Below are 19,699 nucleotides of genomic sequence, written 5' to 3'. Positions count from 1 at the left end.
ATGGTGATAATTTGACACAGCTCCTAAAATGAATGAATGAAGTGTAATAATTTTTTAGTTCTCAAATTTTGGTGTAAAGATCCTTATCCTGTGCAGAACATATTAAAAATGGTGATATAACTCCCATCCAGAGATTCTGACTGCACCGGTCTGAGGTGAGACCTGGGCATCTACATGTTTAATAAACATCCCTGTGATACTAATGCACATTGACACTTGAGGACCACTGACTTTATCCAGTGTGAATGATGGTAAAGTCTCAATTTGATTTCTTAGCCAAGCTTCATTTCTCTCTATTTATGTGGGGAGCATGGCACTGCTTAGTTAACTTCATTTAGTTACATAGTCCCAAAATCGATTACTAAGTTAACTAGTTCAGAGAGAACATTATTAGAAGGATTACAAAGAGCATACACAGAATTCAACATTGTACATTAGGGTCATTTTTAAAGACGAATCCCCAAGTATTCTAATATGGGTTTGGTTGCTAGATTAAGTAAGTCAACTTTTATGGTACATATACAAAGTTAATTTTAATTTGTTCACAGGCAAGAAAGGTCAATTTATATCAAATCTCCTACTTCTCTCCTTTCCAATCTCTTCAGTATTGAGTAGCTTAGTTATTTATTCTTCTATGTAGAACCAGTCTCAACAATCTAATACCATTATGGAGGATTTGTATAACTTACTCATCTTAGAGTTTAATATGGATTTAGGAAACACTGATATCAGAATAGGATATGTTAAGGTTGTTTTAAGACACATAAACTGAGAAATTAGCATAGAAGAGTGGCTTTTAAACTACGTATCACAGTAAAATATGAGAAATACACTTCATATCATAATCCTATACCCACACAACAAACACTTCAGCAAACAATATTTACCTGAACAGATATATCCAAATTATTTTTTCTATTATTTACTATTACCCATTTTTTCCTATTTCCTATTTTTTGAAAATGCTAATGGCAACCCATTAAACTGATTTCACATGCTACTAATGATAAAATAGTTTCAAAAATACTACTCAGAAGACTCTCTCCTATTAGTGTTAATCCTGGGCCAAGCAAAAAAGCTCCTAGCTTAAATTTTGGGATTCCAAGTAAACAGCTTAAAGTTGTAATGTCCAGGAGAAGGACAGTCAATGCTAACAAGAACACAAATCTGAAAAAGTAATAGAATAGGACTTGGTGAATTGAGAAATACTAGCTCAAGGTCAGAGATGTGGCAGTAAGTAAAGGAAAGAAGCCTTGCTTCAAGCCACTTTAATCTATTTAACTTCTGATAACAGGAGTAGATAAACATGGATTGATGGCGTACGAAGAAAATTTGGGGGAAAATTTTGGAAGCAAATGAAGCATATGGCACCATTAGCCACAATATAATACAATGTTGCCAGGAAGAACTGTGTACTTGAGGAGAGTCTCTTTGATTAATTTTCTCAAGTTCTGTGCCCCCTCAAAGGCATGGTTCCTTTTCCAAAAGAAAAAGGTTGCAAAGGTATTGCAAATATTATGACTACAAGTCCCAGTAAGAGCTTTCCTGTGGTTAAAAATGCAATTTCTTATTGCTGAATCTACCAGTAAGAATTCTAGGAGCTAGAGAATAATGCAATCTAAAATACATTTCTTTTGGAAAAGAAGGGAGAGAACAAGTAACATAGGACTTTTATTTACTGCTGGTAAGTAACACAATACACTAGAAAGCCTCTAAATAGGTCAACTATTACCACCCTATCCTACCACTTGTGTGTGTAATAGTGTTCTGTATAAAATGTGATTGAACCAGTGAGGGAGTAGTGATACTATCATACTGAGCACACACAAAAACCTATTAGTGCTTCTTATGGGATGTGTAAGGTACTCTAGTGTCCTCAACTTCTCTCTCCGTAGTCTTCAAAATCCAGCTCAAATGCCACTTAAATAAATAATAATAAAAATAAATGATAATTTCTTGAGTGCCTATTATATATCAAGAACACTGAGAATTGATTACTTACCAGGCTAGGTACATAATAGGTATCGTTTCATTTGATTCTTAACTCATTTAATATCTTATTAGGTAAGCATAATTAGTTCATTACACTGATGAAGAAACTAAGGCTTAGAGAGATTAAGTAACTTGCCCAAAGTCACACAAACAGGCAATTGACTTGTTTGACTTGTTTAGGAAACAATCAATTTGGTGTGGCTTCTGACAGGGTATTCCAGAGATTGAGATACAGAGTAAAGCATTCATTCATTCAATTTACTGAGGGCCTTCTTTGTGGTAAAGGACAATGAAATATGAAGGTGACACAGGGGTGCTTTAGGAGTGAATGGAGGGAGCCTGGATCAGTGTGGGGAGGTAAGAGAGGCCAGATAAGCAAAGGTCTTGCAGGTCATGTTACAGAACTTTGCAAGCAAGGAAGCACTACTTTGGTTCTTTTTAAAATCAGGTTTATTGAGATATAATTTACATATAATAAAATTAACTTTTTAATTGCACATTTTCATGAGTTTTGACAAATGCATATTTTAGGTAGGTACTGTTGCAACCAAGAACATTTCCATCACCCAAATATGTTCCTTTGTGCTCTTCTCCTGCCATCCACAGCAAGTACTGAAATGTTTTCTGTCCCTCTAATTTTGTCTTTTCCATAATATTATGTTAATGGAATCACATAGCATATATTTTTAAAAGATTTTATTTATTCATGAGAGACACACAGAGAGAGGCAGAGACACAGGCAGAGGGAGAAGCAGGTTCCCCGCAAGGAGAACGATGTGGGACTCAATCCCGGGACCAGAATCATGCCCTGAGCCAAAGGCAGACACTCAACCACTTGAGCCACTCAGGCATCCCTCACAGAGCATATTTTTGCTGTTTGGCTTTTTTAGCTTCACAAAATACTTTTAAGTTCCATATATATTGTGCATATTGGTAGCTCGTAACTTTTTGCTGAGTATTATTCAATATAATGCTATATCATAGTTTATCCATTTACTTATGGATATTGGTTTTTTTTCTAATGTTTGGCTATTATAAATAAAGCTGCTATGAACATTCACATACTGGTCTTAGTGTGGACTAATATTTTCATTTTTCTTGGGAAATTATGTAAGCTTAGAATTACTGGGTCAAATGATTAAGTGTAGGTTAACCTTGTAAGATACTAATAAAATTTTCCAAGTGGATGTGCCATTTTGCATTCCTACCAGCAAGCTACAATCAGTGCCTCCACATTCTCCTCAATGCTTAGTATTGCCAATCTACTGAATTATATCAATTACAGAATTGTAATGTGCATAATGCTTTCTCACTGGGTTTAAAACGAAATTTCTCAAATGAATAATGATGTGAAGCATAGTTTTATATGCTAATTGGCCATCTATGTATCTTCTTTGCTATTGTGTTGTTTAAAACATTTGCCCGATTTATACTGGCAAGTTTGTTGTTTTGTAATTGAGTTTTAAGATCATCTTTCTTCCCTTCCATTGATATATCTTTACCCCAATCCTCCAACTCTGTTCATTTTTTACTTGCTTTGGCTATCATAGATCCTTTGTATTTTCAAAGGAATTTAAAAAATCAGCTTGCTAATTTCTACCAAAAAAAAAACCCCCAAAATCGTCTGCTGGAATTTTGATTAGTCTGGGGAAAACTAACATCTTAATCATGTTAGGTCTTCTGATCCATGAATATGGATTTCTGCATTTCTTTACTGTTAATTTTTAAGACATATTTTGTAGTGGTTTTTTTTTTTTTGTAGTTTTTATCACACAGATCTTTCATAAATTTTATTAAGTAAAACTCTAAGTAGCTCTTGTTTTTGATACTATTTTAATGGTTTTGCTTTATTTAAGCTTCCAATATTTTACATATATTATAAATATGTTATTATAATTGATTTTCAAATGCTGACCACATATCATGTAACTTTGCTAAATTCACTTATTATAGTACCTTTTCTCAGCCATCTTAGAATTTTATACTGGCCTTATTGAACTGGCTATGACCTCCAGCCCAATACTGAACAAAAATGGTGAGAACATCCTTGCCTTGCTTTTGATCTAGCGGGAAAGCATTTAGTCTTTCAAAATTAAGTAGGATGTTAGTTGTATGCTTTTTGTAGATAGCATTCATTACATTGAGGGAGTTTAATTTCTAGTTTACTGAGAGTTTTATTATGAATATATGTTGAATTTTTTTAAATGTTTCCTTTATGTCTATTAAAATATCCATACATATTTTTTCTTTTTTAATCTGTTGATACTGTGTATTACACTGATAGATATTTTTTAATATTAAACCAACTCTGCACTGTTGGGATAAACATTTCTTACTTATGGTGTAATCCTTTTCATATATTTCTAGATTTGATTTGTCAACTTTTACAAAGGTAATATTAATATTGCGCCTATGCTTATGATGGATACTGATCTGTAATTTTATTTCTTGTAATTGTTATTGTTATCGGGTGATGAAATTTCCTTGTAATATATTTCCTGCTCTTCCTCTTCTATTTTTGGGAGACTGAATATAATTGGTATTAGTTTTTCCTTAAATATTCGCTAGAATTATTAAATCATTTTTTAGTATCAATCTACTTTAAGTAAGTTAAGTCTATTGTTTTCCTTTGTGCTAAGAATGAAAAAAATCTAGACTTTGAATAATGGAAAGTTTCCACTTTAATGGAAAGTCTGATTCGTAAGCAGGAGTAGTGGTTTTTTAAAAAAATATGTGAACATTTAATATATGCAAACATAAACAATGAACTTTTCCTTATTCCTCTTCCAGCTTGGACTATGACTCTTTATGACAACATATCATAAAATAAGTATTCTGGTTTTTTAAATATAGACAAATTGTTGTCTATACAACAATAGCTAAAGAATATAGTTTATGTGCTCTCACTTTAGCAACATGAAAAATAATGAGCCTATACTCAACTCTTCAATTCCCTTGGCACCTTAGTAAGAGCTTCTAGACTAAAATCTATAGCCCGGCCCATGGCTATCCTCTTGTCTTATCTCCCTTGCTCATTCTATTCCTTCATCTCACCTTTAACCTTTAGTGTATCCTTAGACTGGACATATAGAATGTATCTTCATGTTAGTTTAGGCCCACTGGCAACCTTAGGCCCACTGGCAACCTGTTACTTTACGCGTCTCGCTGTTATTTAAATAACACAGGAGCCACAAATGCCAATTCTAGGCTCCTGTGTTGCCAAGTTATGTCAGAAAGTATAGAAACTGAATCAAAGTTTCTTTCCTATATAGATATGGATCATCTGAATTTTGACTGGCATTTGCTTGCAATAAGTAAGCTAAAGAAAAGCAACAAAAATTAATGTCTTTAAAAAATAAGAAAGCAGGAAATAAGGCATATAAATGAATATACTAAAAATCGAGGACTCGGGAACCCTGGGTGGCGCAGCGGTTTAGCGCCTGCCTTTGGCCCAGGGCGTGATCCTGGAGACCGGGGATCGAATCCCACGTCGGGCTCCCGGTGCATGGAGCCTGCTTCTCCCTCTGCCTGTGTCTCTGCCTCTCTCTCTCTCTCTCTGTGTGACTGCCATAAATAAAAATTAAAAAAAAAAATCGAGGACTCTTGTGCCTTTCTTTGGTCTTTTAATAAAAAGAACTGTGAGTGTTTTATGAATTATTACTTAACTTTTACCAAAATTAAAATAATACTGCCTAGGAGGAAAATATATTTAAAGTTGTCCTCAAAAGACAAAAAGAATCTCAGTATATATTTATATATGCAGACATATTTTAAACATGGTTAAAATTCAATTCAAATAAAATTTATGATCATTAAATTCTAAATTTATTTTCCTATTCCTTGAAATCTAACCATTATTAGATAGGTTGCTTATCTTAGTTTTGGGTAAACAACGTTTTATTTATAATCAACATCTAATGTTAAGTCTATAAATTAGCAATACGCTTAAGATCTATACAACTAATTTTGTTAAAGTACAAAAATTTCCCCCCCTCATTAACAAAACTCACAATAATTTAAAAATTTATTAAGTGAGTAAAATGAATAACAGGGTAGAAAGGAAAAGGTATAGATTAGGTTGGGAACTTCTGTTTTCCAGAAGTTTTCAGGGATTCTTGGTTCAAAATTAAACCAGAGTCTCAACTCTATGAAAAAAAGCTTATCTTACAGTTTTGGAAATTACTGGTTTTTTTTAATACAGTTTTTTTTGCCAAATCAAAGACACAAAACAAACATATAAACTCAAAGTTTTTGCTTTAATTATTAAATAAGTCAAACTAAAGCTTACTGGTTTAATTTATAAATAGCATTTGTTAAATTAAATAAGATATTCAAGTCAGGGCCATATAATCACTAAAGAATTACGCTTAGATGCAATATCCTTTTCCTTTTCAAAACAATAGAAATGCAAGCTATATATTTTTCACTATTTTAAAGAACAAAATGAAAATTGGAATCTTAGGAATCTTAAGTTAAATTCAGTACTAAAAACAAATACACACTGGCTTTTTATGTATATTCATTAATATTATATCCTATATGCTTTCAAAAGAGGGATAAAGATTTACTTTAGGCAAATGATTAATTTATTTCAAAGGATCACTCAAATTCCATAATTTAAAAAAGTCTTTCCTATTTGCTTTATAGTTCAATTCATATTTTAATAATTTAAAATCCAATTATTATTGCCAAGATATTATAGGCAATTTTACATCCCATTAACCTTGCTTTGTTTTAATTATAAAGATCCTTTGTTAGATTCATTTAAATGATCCAGCTTATAATTTCAGCCTGTCCTAGGGAGTACTTTAGTTCAGCTGCACATTTATCAACTGTTTTTGTCCTGTTAATTGTAGACAACTGCACAATTGCTTTCTCTACCTATGATTGATGAATTATATTCATGAGTATAGCTGTTAATGATAAACATTTATAACAATTTCCACTTAAAGATTTTTAACTTCGGTCCTACAAGGACAAATTAAAGACTGATATTCTAATGACAAAGAAAAAGTGTTTTTTATATGCTCCATTTTAAATTATTAGAAAAAGTTAGGGAAAAGGCTGTATGTCTATGCAAATGAGATAAGAGTGTAATTAAAGACTCTGAAACGAATCTAATTTGTCATTAGCACATAGTAGGCCTCAATAAATAGAAGCCAGATAAATGGGAGTAATGTGCCTTTACTGTAACTACATCCCAACTACCTCTATATGATCCTTTTGTGACTGAAACTCCCAAGTTCAAATTTATAAAAGACAAAGGTCTAAACTGAAAGGAAATGAAGCAAGGTGAGAGTCAGCAAAATTCTGAATATACATTATAAGTAATGACAACAAATCTTCCATTTTTAAAGGTCTATATTGCAGTATATTGCAGCAGTTATAATAAATATGTTACTTCCAACCTTCAGAGTAAGTGCACAAGAAAGGTGTTACACTCTTCCACAGATGTGAAACTATGTCAGAAGATTATGTTACATGATAAGAGTCTGACAGTTTATCAATACAAGAACTGGTATTTGAACTCTGCACAAATGATATACATATATGTAATGTGCTATAATAGGCACTGTAGAAAGAGCCCCAAGAAGCACATGATGAATAAACAGGCCCTGCACTAAAACTGGAAGGTGCTATGAGAACATGGGAAGGCACCTAATCTGGACTAGGGATGGGAGAGGGTTTTGGTGCTCAGTGAAGAGGTTATTTTCTCTGAAGTATGAGAGGTAAATTTCTGAAAACAAATGTCCATTTTCTTTGTACTGTGGACTGCTGGGAAAAACATTCCAGTATCAGGATGGCAATTCCATCTGGTTCCCCAACATTCTGGCTGGAGACATAGTTTTTCTGCCTGTTTTCTCCCCTGTTCTTTTACAGTGGCTAATTTCAAACCTCTCTTCTCTTCTCAAATAGGACACCCACCTCTTCAAATTTCCTTTATTCTCAGTCAATGGTCCTTCCTGTCACTTTATAGAGAAAATAGAAGGTATCACAAAAAAAAAAAAAAAAAAAAACCAACCTCTGAGTCCTGCTGCCAATTTAACTGTCCGCCTCCTTTCTCGGTGCTCTTCCACAAGAGGCCAATCCTGGCACCTCTGTCTCACCTCTCTCAGAGTATTCAGTGAGCGTTTAAAAATACTCAGGTCTGGGACGCCTGGGTGGCTCAGTGGTTGAGCATCTGCCTTCATCACAGGGCATGATCCCGGGGTTCTGGGATGGGTCCCACATCAGGCTCCTTGCAGGGAGCCTGCTTCTCTCTCTGCCTATGTCTCTGCCTCTCTCTCTCTTTGTGTCTCTCATGAATAAATAAAATCTTTTAAAAAAGTTTTTTTTAATAAAAATATTCAAGTCCTTCCTTCCAAGAAATAACGCCCCCCACCCTCCCAACTGTGCCAAAAATCCATCTCCAGCAACCATCCCATCTTTTCCATTCTCGGCCAAACTCCTTAGAACTGGTGTACTTGCTGGCTATACTCATCTCCTTAGCTCATTCCTCAGCTCAGAACAGTCCTAGCTCCTGCCCCCAGTTCTCTCATTAAACCACTGCTTTCTCAGAAGTCATTCCGTAAATTATCTGCTCCTATAGTACCCTCGACTTTGGCACATTTATTTTATCAGTAATTGTAAGACTGTTGTCCCCATGAGACTGTAAACTCTCTTACAGAAGGGCCCAGGTCTACACCCAGCATCTTTAGCACACAGGTACATGTGAATAAATCAACACTAACATTCTGGTCACTGAATCCAGTGGTCCTTTTCTTTTGTTACCTGTTCCTTCTTTCTCAAACATTCGAGTCACCATTCTTTTCTTTAATCCCTCAACAAATATTTATGATTGTGAATTACTTGTTGGGTATTATTCCAGAAACCAGGAATGTATCAGTAAAGAGGACACAAGTTTTTAAAGAAAGTACATTTTGGTGGGGAAGATCGATATAAGCAATGAAAATAATTTGAAATGATGTTATTAAATGTTAAAACACAGTCATGTGATGGAAGTGTGGTAACTCTGTAAAAAGGTGAAGGGAGCCTCTCTGAGAGGGTGGCATTTAAGCTGATTCCTAATGACAGAAAACATACAATGATGTACGGCTGTGGGGAAAGAGGACTTCCCAGCAGAAACAACAGTAAAGTGGCCTTAAGTTCTCTGCTTCCTCAACACAGGCTCCCTGAGAATCATATCTTCGTTCTTATCTACCATTTACCACATACAAGCTAAGGACTGCTAAATCCAAATCCCCATTCTACTTGTCTCTTTGGAGAGGCAGAGATCCAAATGCAAGATGTCTATTTAACATTTCCACTCAGAGATTTCACAGGTGCTACAAAATCAGTGTGGCCAAAGGTGAAACCATCTCCCATCCAGCCCATGTTCTTCCTTATGTAACGCTCTAAGTAAATTATACTTAGAGTTAATAAACCATCTAGCTTTATTTTTTTTAAAGATTATATTTATTTATTCATCACACACACACACACACACACACACACACAAACAGAGGCAGAGACACAGGCAGAGGGCAAAGCGAGCTCCATGCAGGGAGCCCGATGTGGGACCCGATCCTGGGTCTCCAGGATAAGGCCCTGGGTTGAAGGCAGCACTAAACCGCTGAGCCACCTGGGCTGCCCACCATCTGGCTTTAAAGCCAGAGATCAGGTTATCTTTAATCTATTCTTTTCCCTCTTATAAGTCAATCTATCAGCAATTCTCTAGACTTAATTTCCAAAGGACACTTTAAATCTGTCCACTTCTTCCTTCCTCATAGCCAATATTAGTCTATGACACCATCATCTTCAGTGAGATCACTGAACTTCAGATTAGATTCAGACTAGAGCCCTTGAAGTCCATTTGTCACACAAATCACACAGCAGATTATGCCTAACTGTCTTCAATTATATCACAGCACCCTTAGCATAGTTTACAAACCCCTTCATGGCATGACTTCTGCCAGTGATCCTTGCCAGGGAGGGATGACTTTGCCTCTAAGTGGCTGGTATACAACAGGCACTTAAATAGCTCTTGACTGACTAACAAGAGCTATCCAGCAACATGTTTTGCTTACTCTTGCTTCCAGGCTTTGATATCACACTATTCCCTTGGCCCAGAATTTTATTCCTCTATTTTTTCTCTTTTACCCAGCTATCTCTAACCATCTCTCAGTTTTCAATTAAGATGGCATTCTATTTGGATATACTTTACTTTTGAACCTCCTGCGTTTTTAGTTTTTTGTTTTTTAATTTTATTGACTATTTTTAGAGCAATATTAGGTTCACAGCAACTTTGAGTAGAAGATACAGACTTCCCAGGTATCCCTTCCTCACACACAGGCTCTCCTTCATTATCACCATCCCCCACCAGAGTGGTACATTTATTTCAAATGATGAATCTACCTAAACATAGTATAATTACCTAAGGTCCCATTGGTTTACATTAGGGCCCACTCTTGGTATTGTACATCCTATGGGTTTTGAAAAATATATAATGACATGTATCCACTATTAGATTCACTGGCCTAAAAATCCTCTGTGCTCTGCCTATTTATGCCTTCCTCCTCCCTAACCACTGGCAACTAATCTTTTTACTGCCTCCATAGTCTTTTGCCTTTTCAAGAATGTCATAGAGTTGGAATCATATAGTATGTAGCCTTTTTAGATTGGTTTCTTCTGCTTAGTAATATGCAATTAAGGTTTCTCTAAGTCTTTACATGGCTTGACTGAACATTTATTTTTTAAAAGATTTAATTATTTGACATAGAGAGCGAGAGAGCACAAGCAGGGGGTGTGGCAGAGGGAGAGGGAGATGTAGGGAGGGAGTCCCATGTGGGGCTCGATATCAGGACTTTGAAATCATGACCAGAGCTGAAGGCAGATGCTTAACTGACTGAGCCATCCAGGCACCCAGACAGCTCCTTTCTTATTATCAATAATAATAAATATTCCATTGGCTGTAGCACATCAATACTGGGTATCTCACTCATCATCCACTGAAGGATATCTTGGTTGCTTCCAAGTTTTGGTTATGAATAAGGAGGCTATCAACATCTGTGTGCAGGTTTTTATATGAACATAAGTTTTCAACTCTTTTGAGTAGATACACGGAGAATGATTGCTAGATCTGCAGTAAGAATATGTTTAGTTTTATAAAAAAACTCCACAACCTATTTTGCAAAGTGGTTGTACCATTCTGTATCCTGACCATCAATGAATGGTTCCTGTTGTTCTATATCCTTGTCAAGCACTTGGGGTTGTCGGTGTTCCAGATTTTGGCCATTCTAGTAAGTGTGTAGTAGTATCTCCTTGTTGGTTTGATTTGCATTTTCCTGAATACCTATAATGACAGACTCTTTTCCTAAGCTTAATCACCATATGCAGATCTTCTTTGCTGAGGTGTCTGTTAAGGACTTTGCCTCATTTTTTTAAACCAGGTTGCTTATTTTTTTATTTTTGAATTTTAAGAGTTCTTCGTATATTTTAGGGAATAGTCCTTTATCAGAAGTGTCTTTTGCAAACAATTTCTCCCAGTCTGTGGCTTGTTTTTTCATTCTTTTGACCCAACTTTTATAGAATAGAAGTCCTTAATTTTAATTTAGTCCAGATTACCAACTCTTTCTTTCATGAATCATGTCTTTGTTATTTTATTTAAAAAGTTATCACCAAACCCAAGGTCATCTAGATTTTTCTCCTATCTTACCTTCTATGTGTTCTATAGTTTTGCATTTTACATTCAGATCTCTGATCCATTTTGAGTTAATTTTTTGTGAAGAGTATAAAGTCTGTGTCTAATTTATTTATTTATTTATTTTTGCATGTGGATGTCCAGCACCATTCATTGAAAACCCTGAGAGTCCTACCACCTGGAGAATATGCTCAGTCTAGATTAAATGTCCTGTCTTACACTTGTACTAATACCTATACCATCTCTATCACAACATCCTTAAAAATATTGTATGTGTTACTCGAATATTTGTCTATCTCCAAAAATTCAGAGCAATTTTTGTCTCATTTATTTCTCTATTCTCATCTCCGATATTCATATTTGGTACAGGGTAAGCAATGAATAGATATTTGCTGTACTAATGTACACATCATCTGTTCTTTCATATTTATAGATAGTCATGTTTCAATTTTTGTTCCAAAATCACCTTTACCGGAGGAACAACTGGTATGAAAAATAAAAAAACAAAAATCTAGAATGGCACAAAGAACATTATGGTGAGCATTTTGAAGATTTTTATGGACTAAAATTCTAAAAAAAAATTATAACTATTTTCAATGATTCCAACTCTTTTCCTAAAACAAAACAAAATGAACTCCAAACTCTACCATTGAACAATAAAAATAATAACAGAAGATAAAACCTCTGGTATTAACAAATTCTCCCCCTTTCCTTTTCTAAGACCATAGCTATAATCTTAAGTGCTGAAGATTTAGAGTTACCGATGACAAGATAATTTTTGTTTTTATACTTTACAGTTGAAAGAAATTGATAAAATTAGCAGGTATGTGAATTGAAAAATTTCTATAACTGATATGAAAGTGAACAGTCCAGGCAATTTTTTTTTTTTTGTTTCTCATCGCCTTAAGATGGATAAGTAAAAAAAAAAAAAAAGATGGATAATAAGTATTATCAATTCTTATCACAAAAAAGTTTTATAAAAAGTATAGTATGTTATTATTATTAAAGTCAGTATTTCTGTTACAAAAGAAAACTGATATTCTGCATCTTTTGCTTTGCAGTGAATGTAAATTTATTTAGACTTTTAGAGTTGTATTAATATGATTAAAAATAATTCAGTCATAGAATATGTAAATGAAAAATATACAATAAAATGAATTATTATAAAGATGTTATGTTGCTGAATTATTATAATAAACTGATGGAAAAAACTAATACTAAAAAGGAATACTAAACTGCATTTAAGTTAATTTTTTAAAAAAAATGTTTCTATACTACATGTAAATTAATTTTCAAGGAATATCCTATAAAATATTTTTTCATGACACCTCCCTTAATAAAGAGAGGTTTTATATACAGTAAGTATTTTCCTCTTATCATCAATTTAATTATAGTTTCAAGTAAGAAATAAATGAATTATACCAAGTATTCAGTTATTATTTTCCAAAGAATACACTAAATCATAGAAAAGATATTGTAAAGGATGGAGGTTGTTGGCTAACTGAAGCTATACATCTCAAAATGGTGACAGTTAACATCTGTCTCAATGTATCCACTGCCAATAATGTATTGGAAAAATCACAGTGAACCACCTTTTATCATAAAGTGATAAATACAATAATGTGCTCAAACATAAGTTTACTTACAGCATTATTTTAACAATGGGATATATAAATTCCTAACCTGACTGTTCTACTTCCCATATTTAACATTCTTCACATTTTCAGTTGGACATCAGAGAGCACGATGTTCAGATAAAACTACTTCACATGAACTGAGATGGGCTGAGGGAGTAAACACTGAGTACGACTCTAAAAACAGATGGAGCGGCAGATGGGCCTGCAGACTGGGTTCACTTGATCTCTGTTAAACAACTTTACTACCCAGGATGATGTGGCTCAAATCTCACAAAATCCTTATAAAGTTTGTTCCTTTATTTCATATATGCTTTCCCCCGCCTTAAAATAAGTATGATTAATATCTTAAACTTTGTTCCTTTTAAGTTTAATGACCTGTGTGATAAGGTATTTAACTCAAATATATTTTCTTACCCATTTTTGGAACAGATGGTAGGAGAACAGTTGCCTAGTAGAATAAAATGTACACTAATTGTCTAAGAATTGTAAAATTAATTACCTTCCTTCATTGATGAGTTCAATAAATGCAAGTCCTGCATTCTTCTGAATAGAATTTTGCCATTCCTAAAAGAAGAAACCAAATCAAGTATAAGAAAAAATAAGCATGTAAACAAAACTAACATCTGGTTTAAGGATCATGTCAATGTTGTTAACAAGTCACACATGGTATGATTTCCAAGTATTTGAAAAATATTTTTAAGAACTCTTATTTTTTATGAGATCAAATTTTTAAAAGTAGCTCTGGATTACTTAGTTTAGAAGGTGCTTTTGAATTCCCAGGTAAATTTCAGGCTTGATGCAGACTGAGAAAGAAAGTGAGACAAAGGTACAGAAGGCTCTCAGGGCAAAGCCACCCTCTCAAAGAAAACAAATAACTAGTAATGCAAATACACAAGGACTAAAAATATCTGGGATAGAAAACATAAGCCCTGAGTATAGGGATTTTTCACTGAGATCGTAAAATGAAAATAAGAAATATATACAACATATTTAAATTGATTTGGATCTTAAATGTTCTAGTTACATGTGCATTCCAAGTGACTAAAAAATAGGTACAAAAACATTACAAATAAATTCTTTTAAAAAGGGGGGGGGAGAAAACAATATTAAAACTACGTCCAAATGTAATCTCCTTTTGCTAATCCACAGTGTCATCACTATAAATTTGTGATTGTTAAATAGTGTTTCAGATTAGGGAAGTATATTGCCTATTTTATGCTCTTTCTATGGCATATTTAAAACTTGCCTTAACCAATTTTTTTGAAGGGATATTTGTTTATTCTAGTAATTTCAAAATTTTTTTGCTTTTTCATGATAAATTGTATTTTTTGGATTAAAAATCATACCCCTTTCAATAGTACTAAAAATAAATGCTTCTTTAATACGTTTTATAAAAAATCCTTATTGATCACTCACATAACTCATCTATAGTTTTTTTCCCCTGTGATTTTCCTACCAATAAATTGCTACACACCAAGGTAGTCAGCTGTCTTACCACAAATTCAGCTTCACAAAAAAACAGTCTCCGGGTCAACCCTTCCCTCAATTCTTGATCATACTGCCTTTCTAAAGCTTTGCATACATGCTGGGAATAAATGTGGTCCCCAAAAGTAGGTACTTGGTGTGTAAATATTTTCTGCTGTAAGTAAATCTGTGAAGGATTATAGAAGAACACATCATGAATCTACATTTCCCCAGGAGAGACAATCAACAACTTGGGAAAAAAGATGTGGAAGCCTGGGGGCAGTAATGATCTTATAAAAGCCTAAATGGAAGACTATTCATTGGAAGAAAGACAGTCTCTTCAATAAATGGTGCTGGGAAAATTGGACATCCACATGCAGAAGAATGAAACTGGACCACTCTCTTTCACCATACACAAAGAAAAACTCAAAATGGATGAAAGATCTAAATGTGAGACAAGATTCCATCAAAATCCTAGAGGAGAACACAGGCAACACCCTTTTTGAACTCAGCCGCAGTTAACTTCTTGCAAGATACATCCACGAAGGCAAAAGAAACAAAAGCAAAAATGAACTATTGGGACTTCATCAAGATAAGAAGCTTTTGCACAGCAAAGGATACAGTCAACAAAACTAAAAGACAACCTACAGAATGGGAGAAGATATTTGCAAATGACCTATCAGATAAAGGGCTAGTTTCCAAGTTCTATAAAGAACTTATTAAACTCAACACCAAAGAAATAAACAATCCAATCATGAAATGGGCAAAAGACATGAACAGAAATCTCACAGAGGAAGACATGGACATGGCCAACATGCACATGAGAAAATGCTCCGCATCACTTGCCATCAGGGAAATACAAATCAAAACCACAATGAGATACCACCTCACACCAGTGAGAATGGGGAAAATTAACAAGGCAGGAAACCACAAATGTTGGAGAGGATGCGGAGAAAAGGGAACCCTCTTACACTGTTGTTGGGAATGTGACCTGGTGCAGCCACTCTGGAAAACTGTGTGGAAGTTCCTCAAAGAGTTAAAAATAGACCTGCCCTACGACCCAGCAATTGCACTGTTGGAGGGCGGGGGGTGGGGGTGAATGGGTGATGGGCACTGAGGGGGGCACTTGACGGGATGAGCACTGGGTGTTATTCTGTATGTTGGTAAATTGAACACCAATAAAAAATAAATTTATTATAAAAAAATAAAAGCCTAAATGGTTCTATGGTTTGCTAAACGGTTTTAGCAAAGCCACTGTATTTTAGCTATCATACATAGCTTTTAACAAAACTTCATCGGAATGACAAGGTCACTATTGCATTTTATAGTGCTTATTAAAACTTTAAAATCATTTCTTTTGAAAACAATTACAGTGAACTCTTTTTCCTATATTTTAATAAAATGGTTTATATTACCATCCTTTTATAAATTTTGTACATTCTCATGATATATCCTATATTTACTGCAAACCAATATCTCACAAAATGTGCAAATTTCTCAGGAATACCTGACATTTATTGTGATATTAGCTTAAACAGAAAACTGATTCTTATATAACAAGAACCATGACACTCCGAAGAATAAATTCTTACAGACAACTTCTTAAACATGATTTTCTTTATGATACTGTTTGTACACCAAGGCTCTTTTATCAGCTGAAACTTTAATATGCAAAGGATTTTTCAAGAAGATATTTCAAAGTACATATGCATCCCAAATTATACTGTGTCTAAAAGATCATAGAGTAAAATGTTTTAAAAACTCTGTTCAGATCAAAGATCAAACAAAAAATATCTGTGAGGTGCCTCAGCCCATGAGACACTAATTTGCAATCTTTGATAGAGGAATAGCAGAAATAAGTCTGAGCCATGTCAAGGACATTAGAGTTTAAAGGATGGGAAAACCAATGAAAGTATATGACTGCAAGACGTCACTCAAGAAATATGTTTTAGGAGAGTAATTTTTCAGTTTTGAGCAAGAGGAAATAGATTGTTTTATATGCCTTTCTACGAGAAATGATAGAGGCCTACACTGCACTGGTATTTTGAACAGGAAAATGGAAATTGAGATGATACAAACAAGAGATGTCAGGACTGGATAAGAAATTGGATTTGAGGGCTAAAGTAAAAAATGTGGAACAATATAAGGTTTAAAAGTTTAGCATGAATGACGACAGGAAGAATGGTAATATTATTATTAAAATAAGAAAGATACACATTTGAGGAAGCTCATAGAGTTATCTTAAGTTCATATTTGCTGGATTTAGAGCGATGATGCTATATCAAAATAGAATGTGAAATTTGGAATTATTTGCGTAAAATATTGATTATGGCTAACTATCAGGCAAAAGTCTCTAAAGATGGAATGCAACTGGTCAATATCTAAATTCTACCTCTGAAATTAATAATACACTGGATGTTAATTAAATTGAAATTTATTTTTATTTATTTTTATTTTTATTTTTTTATGATAGTCATACAGAGAGAAAGAGAGAGAGGCAGAGACACAGGCAGAGGGAGAAGCAGGCTCCATGCACCGGGAGCCTGATGTGGGATTCGATCCTGGGTCTCCAGGATCGCGCCCTGGGCCAAAGGCAGGTGCCAAACCACTGCGCCACCCAGGGATCCCAATTAAATTGAATTTAAATAAAAGTTAAAAAGAAGAAACAGAAAGAGGATCTAAAGACCTAGGCTGAATTTTGGGCATCATTCACATTTTCAAGATTAGAAAAAGAAGCAGTTAACAGAGATAGGAAAATAACAAAATTTAAGAATAGTAGAAAAATGTTATGGCACCTTTTAAAAGAAAATAATTCACTTATTACGCTGGCTCGACAAAACAAAAACATACATATAAGACCCTTTAATCACTAACATTCTCTTTTTTAGTGATTAAGAATTTAATTTTTATTGTATATGAATACATATAAAATTGTGTATGAAGACATAAAATATGGTAAATCACAAAGTGTATGAAACATAAATTAAAAAATACAAAAAAAAAAGGACAGAATAAAAAAGATGCCATTCCAAACAGGAAATGAAAGCTAGAACTGGCACTGTCTATATAGCTCAGAACTGGCACAGGAGCTGATGCCTGAGGTGGCTGCAGCTCTGGAGGGGACTATCTCTGATGCTGGTGGTAGATATGGTAATGGAGTTGGCACTAGATGGGTAGCTAAATCTAGCTCTAGAGCTGATGCCGACGCTGGCTATATCTTAGACTTGTGCTAGAGCTTGTTGTTGAACTGACTAGTTCTGAGCTGACTTGAAGTCTGGCACTGTTGGGAGAACTGGTAGGAAAACTGGTGATTGAGATGACTCTGGATCTGAAGCTGACAGTGGCTCTACAGCTAGAGCTGGAGCTGGCAACAAGTTTGGAGTTGGTACAAGAGCTCATGGTGGAGTAGGCTGTAGCTTTGCAGTGGGCCCTGGCAGTATTTCTGGAGCTAATGCAGAAGGTGGCTCTAGCTCCAGAGTTGCTGCTAAAACTAGTTCTGGAATTGGCCTGAACTCTGCAGTTGCTGCAGGAACCAGTGCTACAATTCCTGACAGAACTACCTCTCCCCCGGAGCTGGTTCTAGCTCTGCAGCTGGTCTGGAGCTGATTCTGGCCTGCCTTCAGCACTGGAAATGGAGGATGTCCCAAAGCTGTGTGAAGCACTAGAGCTTGTTCAAGAGCTGGCCCAAACTCTACAGGTCCTGGAGCTGGTGCCTAAGCTATTAATATCACTTTTGAAGTCATTACTTAGAGTTTGCAACCTGCCATGAAAACCACAGACCAAGACAAGAATACAAAAGAGAAACCAGGAACCATAACAACATAGCAAAAAAGGAAACTTGGAAAGTGAGAGACAGTGAAACAACAGAAAAAAAAAAACTGTAATTACACAGTTGAAATATGTGAAGATACTGCAAACATCAAAAAAAGAAGCTTCAAAAACAAAGTTGCAAACATCTTCCCAAAATACAGAAAAAAAAGATAAGGTGACAACAAGAAGATAAAGGGATCCAACAAAAGTAACAACAACAAAAATGGAAATAAGGAAATTGGGGGATCTCCAATCGAAAGATCATATCCATTAAGTAGAAACTATAGAAAGACTGAATGGGGAAGGGTGAATGGGGAACATGGAAGAGAAAAAAATTATCAAATAAATTTAAAATTGTTACCAGAAATTAGATATCTGACATAAAACCCCTACCAAAGCACATCATCATAAATTTTTCCTTAACATGAGGGTTAAGGAAAAGGCTAACAGGAAAAAAAAAGTTTGTACTAAGAATCAAGAATAAGAATGAAACGAAATTTCTCAACAGCAAAGCTAGAAAAGAGAAGAAAAGGAAACACTGCTTGCACAGTTATGGAGAACATAGCACTAGGAACACAGTATCTACCCAAACTATCAATACCATCTGAGGATAGACTAGTTACATTTTCAGACATGCATAAACATTTGTTTTTCATCCACTCTCTTTCAAGAACCTAATGTTGGTGTACTCTGCCAAAACGAGGCTGTCTCTCCTGTGGGAGACAAGATTATGTTGTGACAACTACTGAACCTTAGGGGCTTAAAAAACAAAGTTCCCATGTCCATTGCAGGTGTTCCCCTCTACATTACCATCAGCCTCAGCCAACTGTTTGGAACACTGTCAGCAACCAAAGTGGAAATAGTTAATTTTATCAGATTACAGAGAGTAAAAAGTATTGAATAAAAATTTATCACTGCCATGTATATATTTTTGACTTCAGAGTTGTTTTTGTAAATAAGTAGGCAATAATTTCTGAGTTTGTCTAATGACAATGTAATACTATGGTAGGCTTTGTTACTGGAGTACAACTCATTCCTCAGAAAGGCTGAAGTGAGTTGCTCTTTTCTCAAAATTCTTACCCGCATTGGAGCTCACATAAGAGCCTCTCTTTGCTCT

General features: G+C 34.7%; 1 protein-coding gene across 15 annotated transcripts in view; it reads right to left on the bottom strand.

Annotated features, from left to right (window-relative positions):
- NBEA (neurobeachin) overlaps positions 1-19,699 on the bottom strand; it is a 662,404-nt gene that overhangs the window by 320,068 nt on the left and 322,637 nt on the right. For all 15 annotated transcript variants that reach the window (XM_072719992.1, XM_072719993.1, XM_072720000.1 and 12 more), the window contains one exon: positions 13,808-13,872. In XM_072719992.1, the coding sequence (XP_072576093.1) occupies positions 13,808-13,872 (65 nt within the window). The remainder of the gene's footprint in view (positions 1-13,807; positions 13,873-19,699) is intronic.

This window comes from Vulpes vulpes, chromosome 9 (assembly GCF_048418805.1).
Source record: "Vulpes vulpes isolate BD-2025 chromosome 9, VulVul3, whole genome shotgun sequence".
Taxonomy (NCBI): domain Eukaryota; kingdom Metazoa; phylum Chordata; class Mammalia; order Carnivora; family Canidae; genus Vulpes; species Vulpes vulpes.
This window is presented reverse-complemented; position numbering and strand designations above follow the sequence as displayed.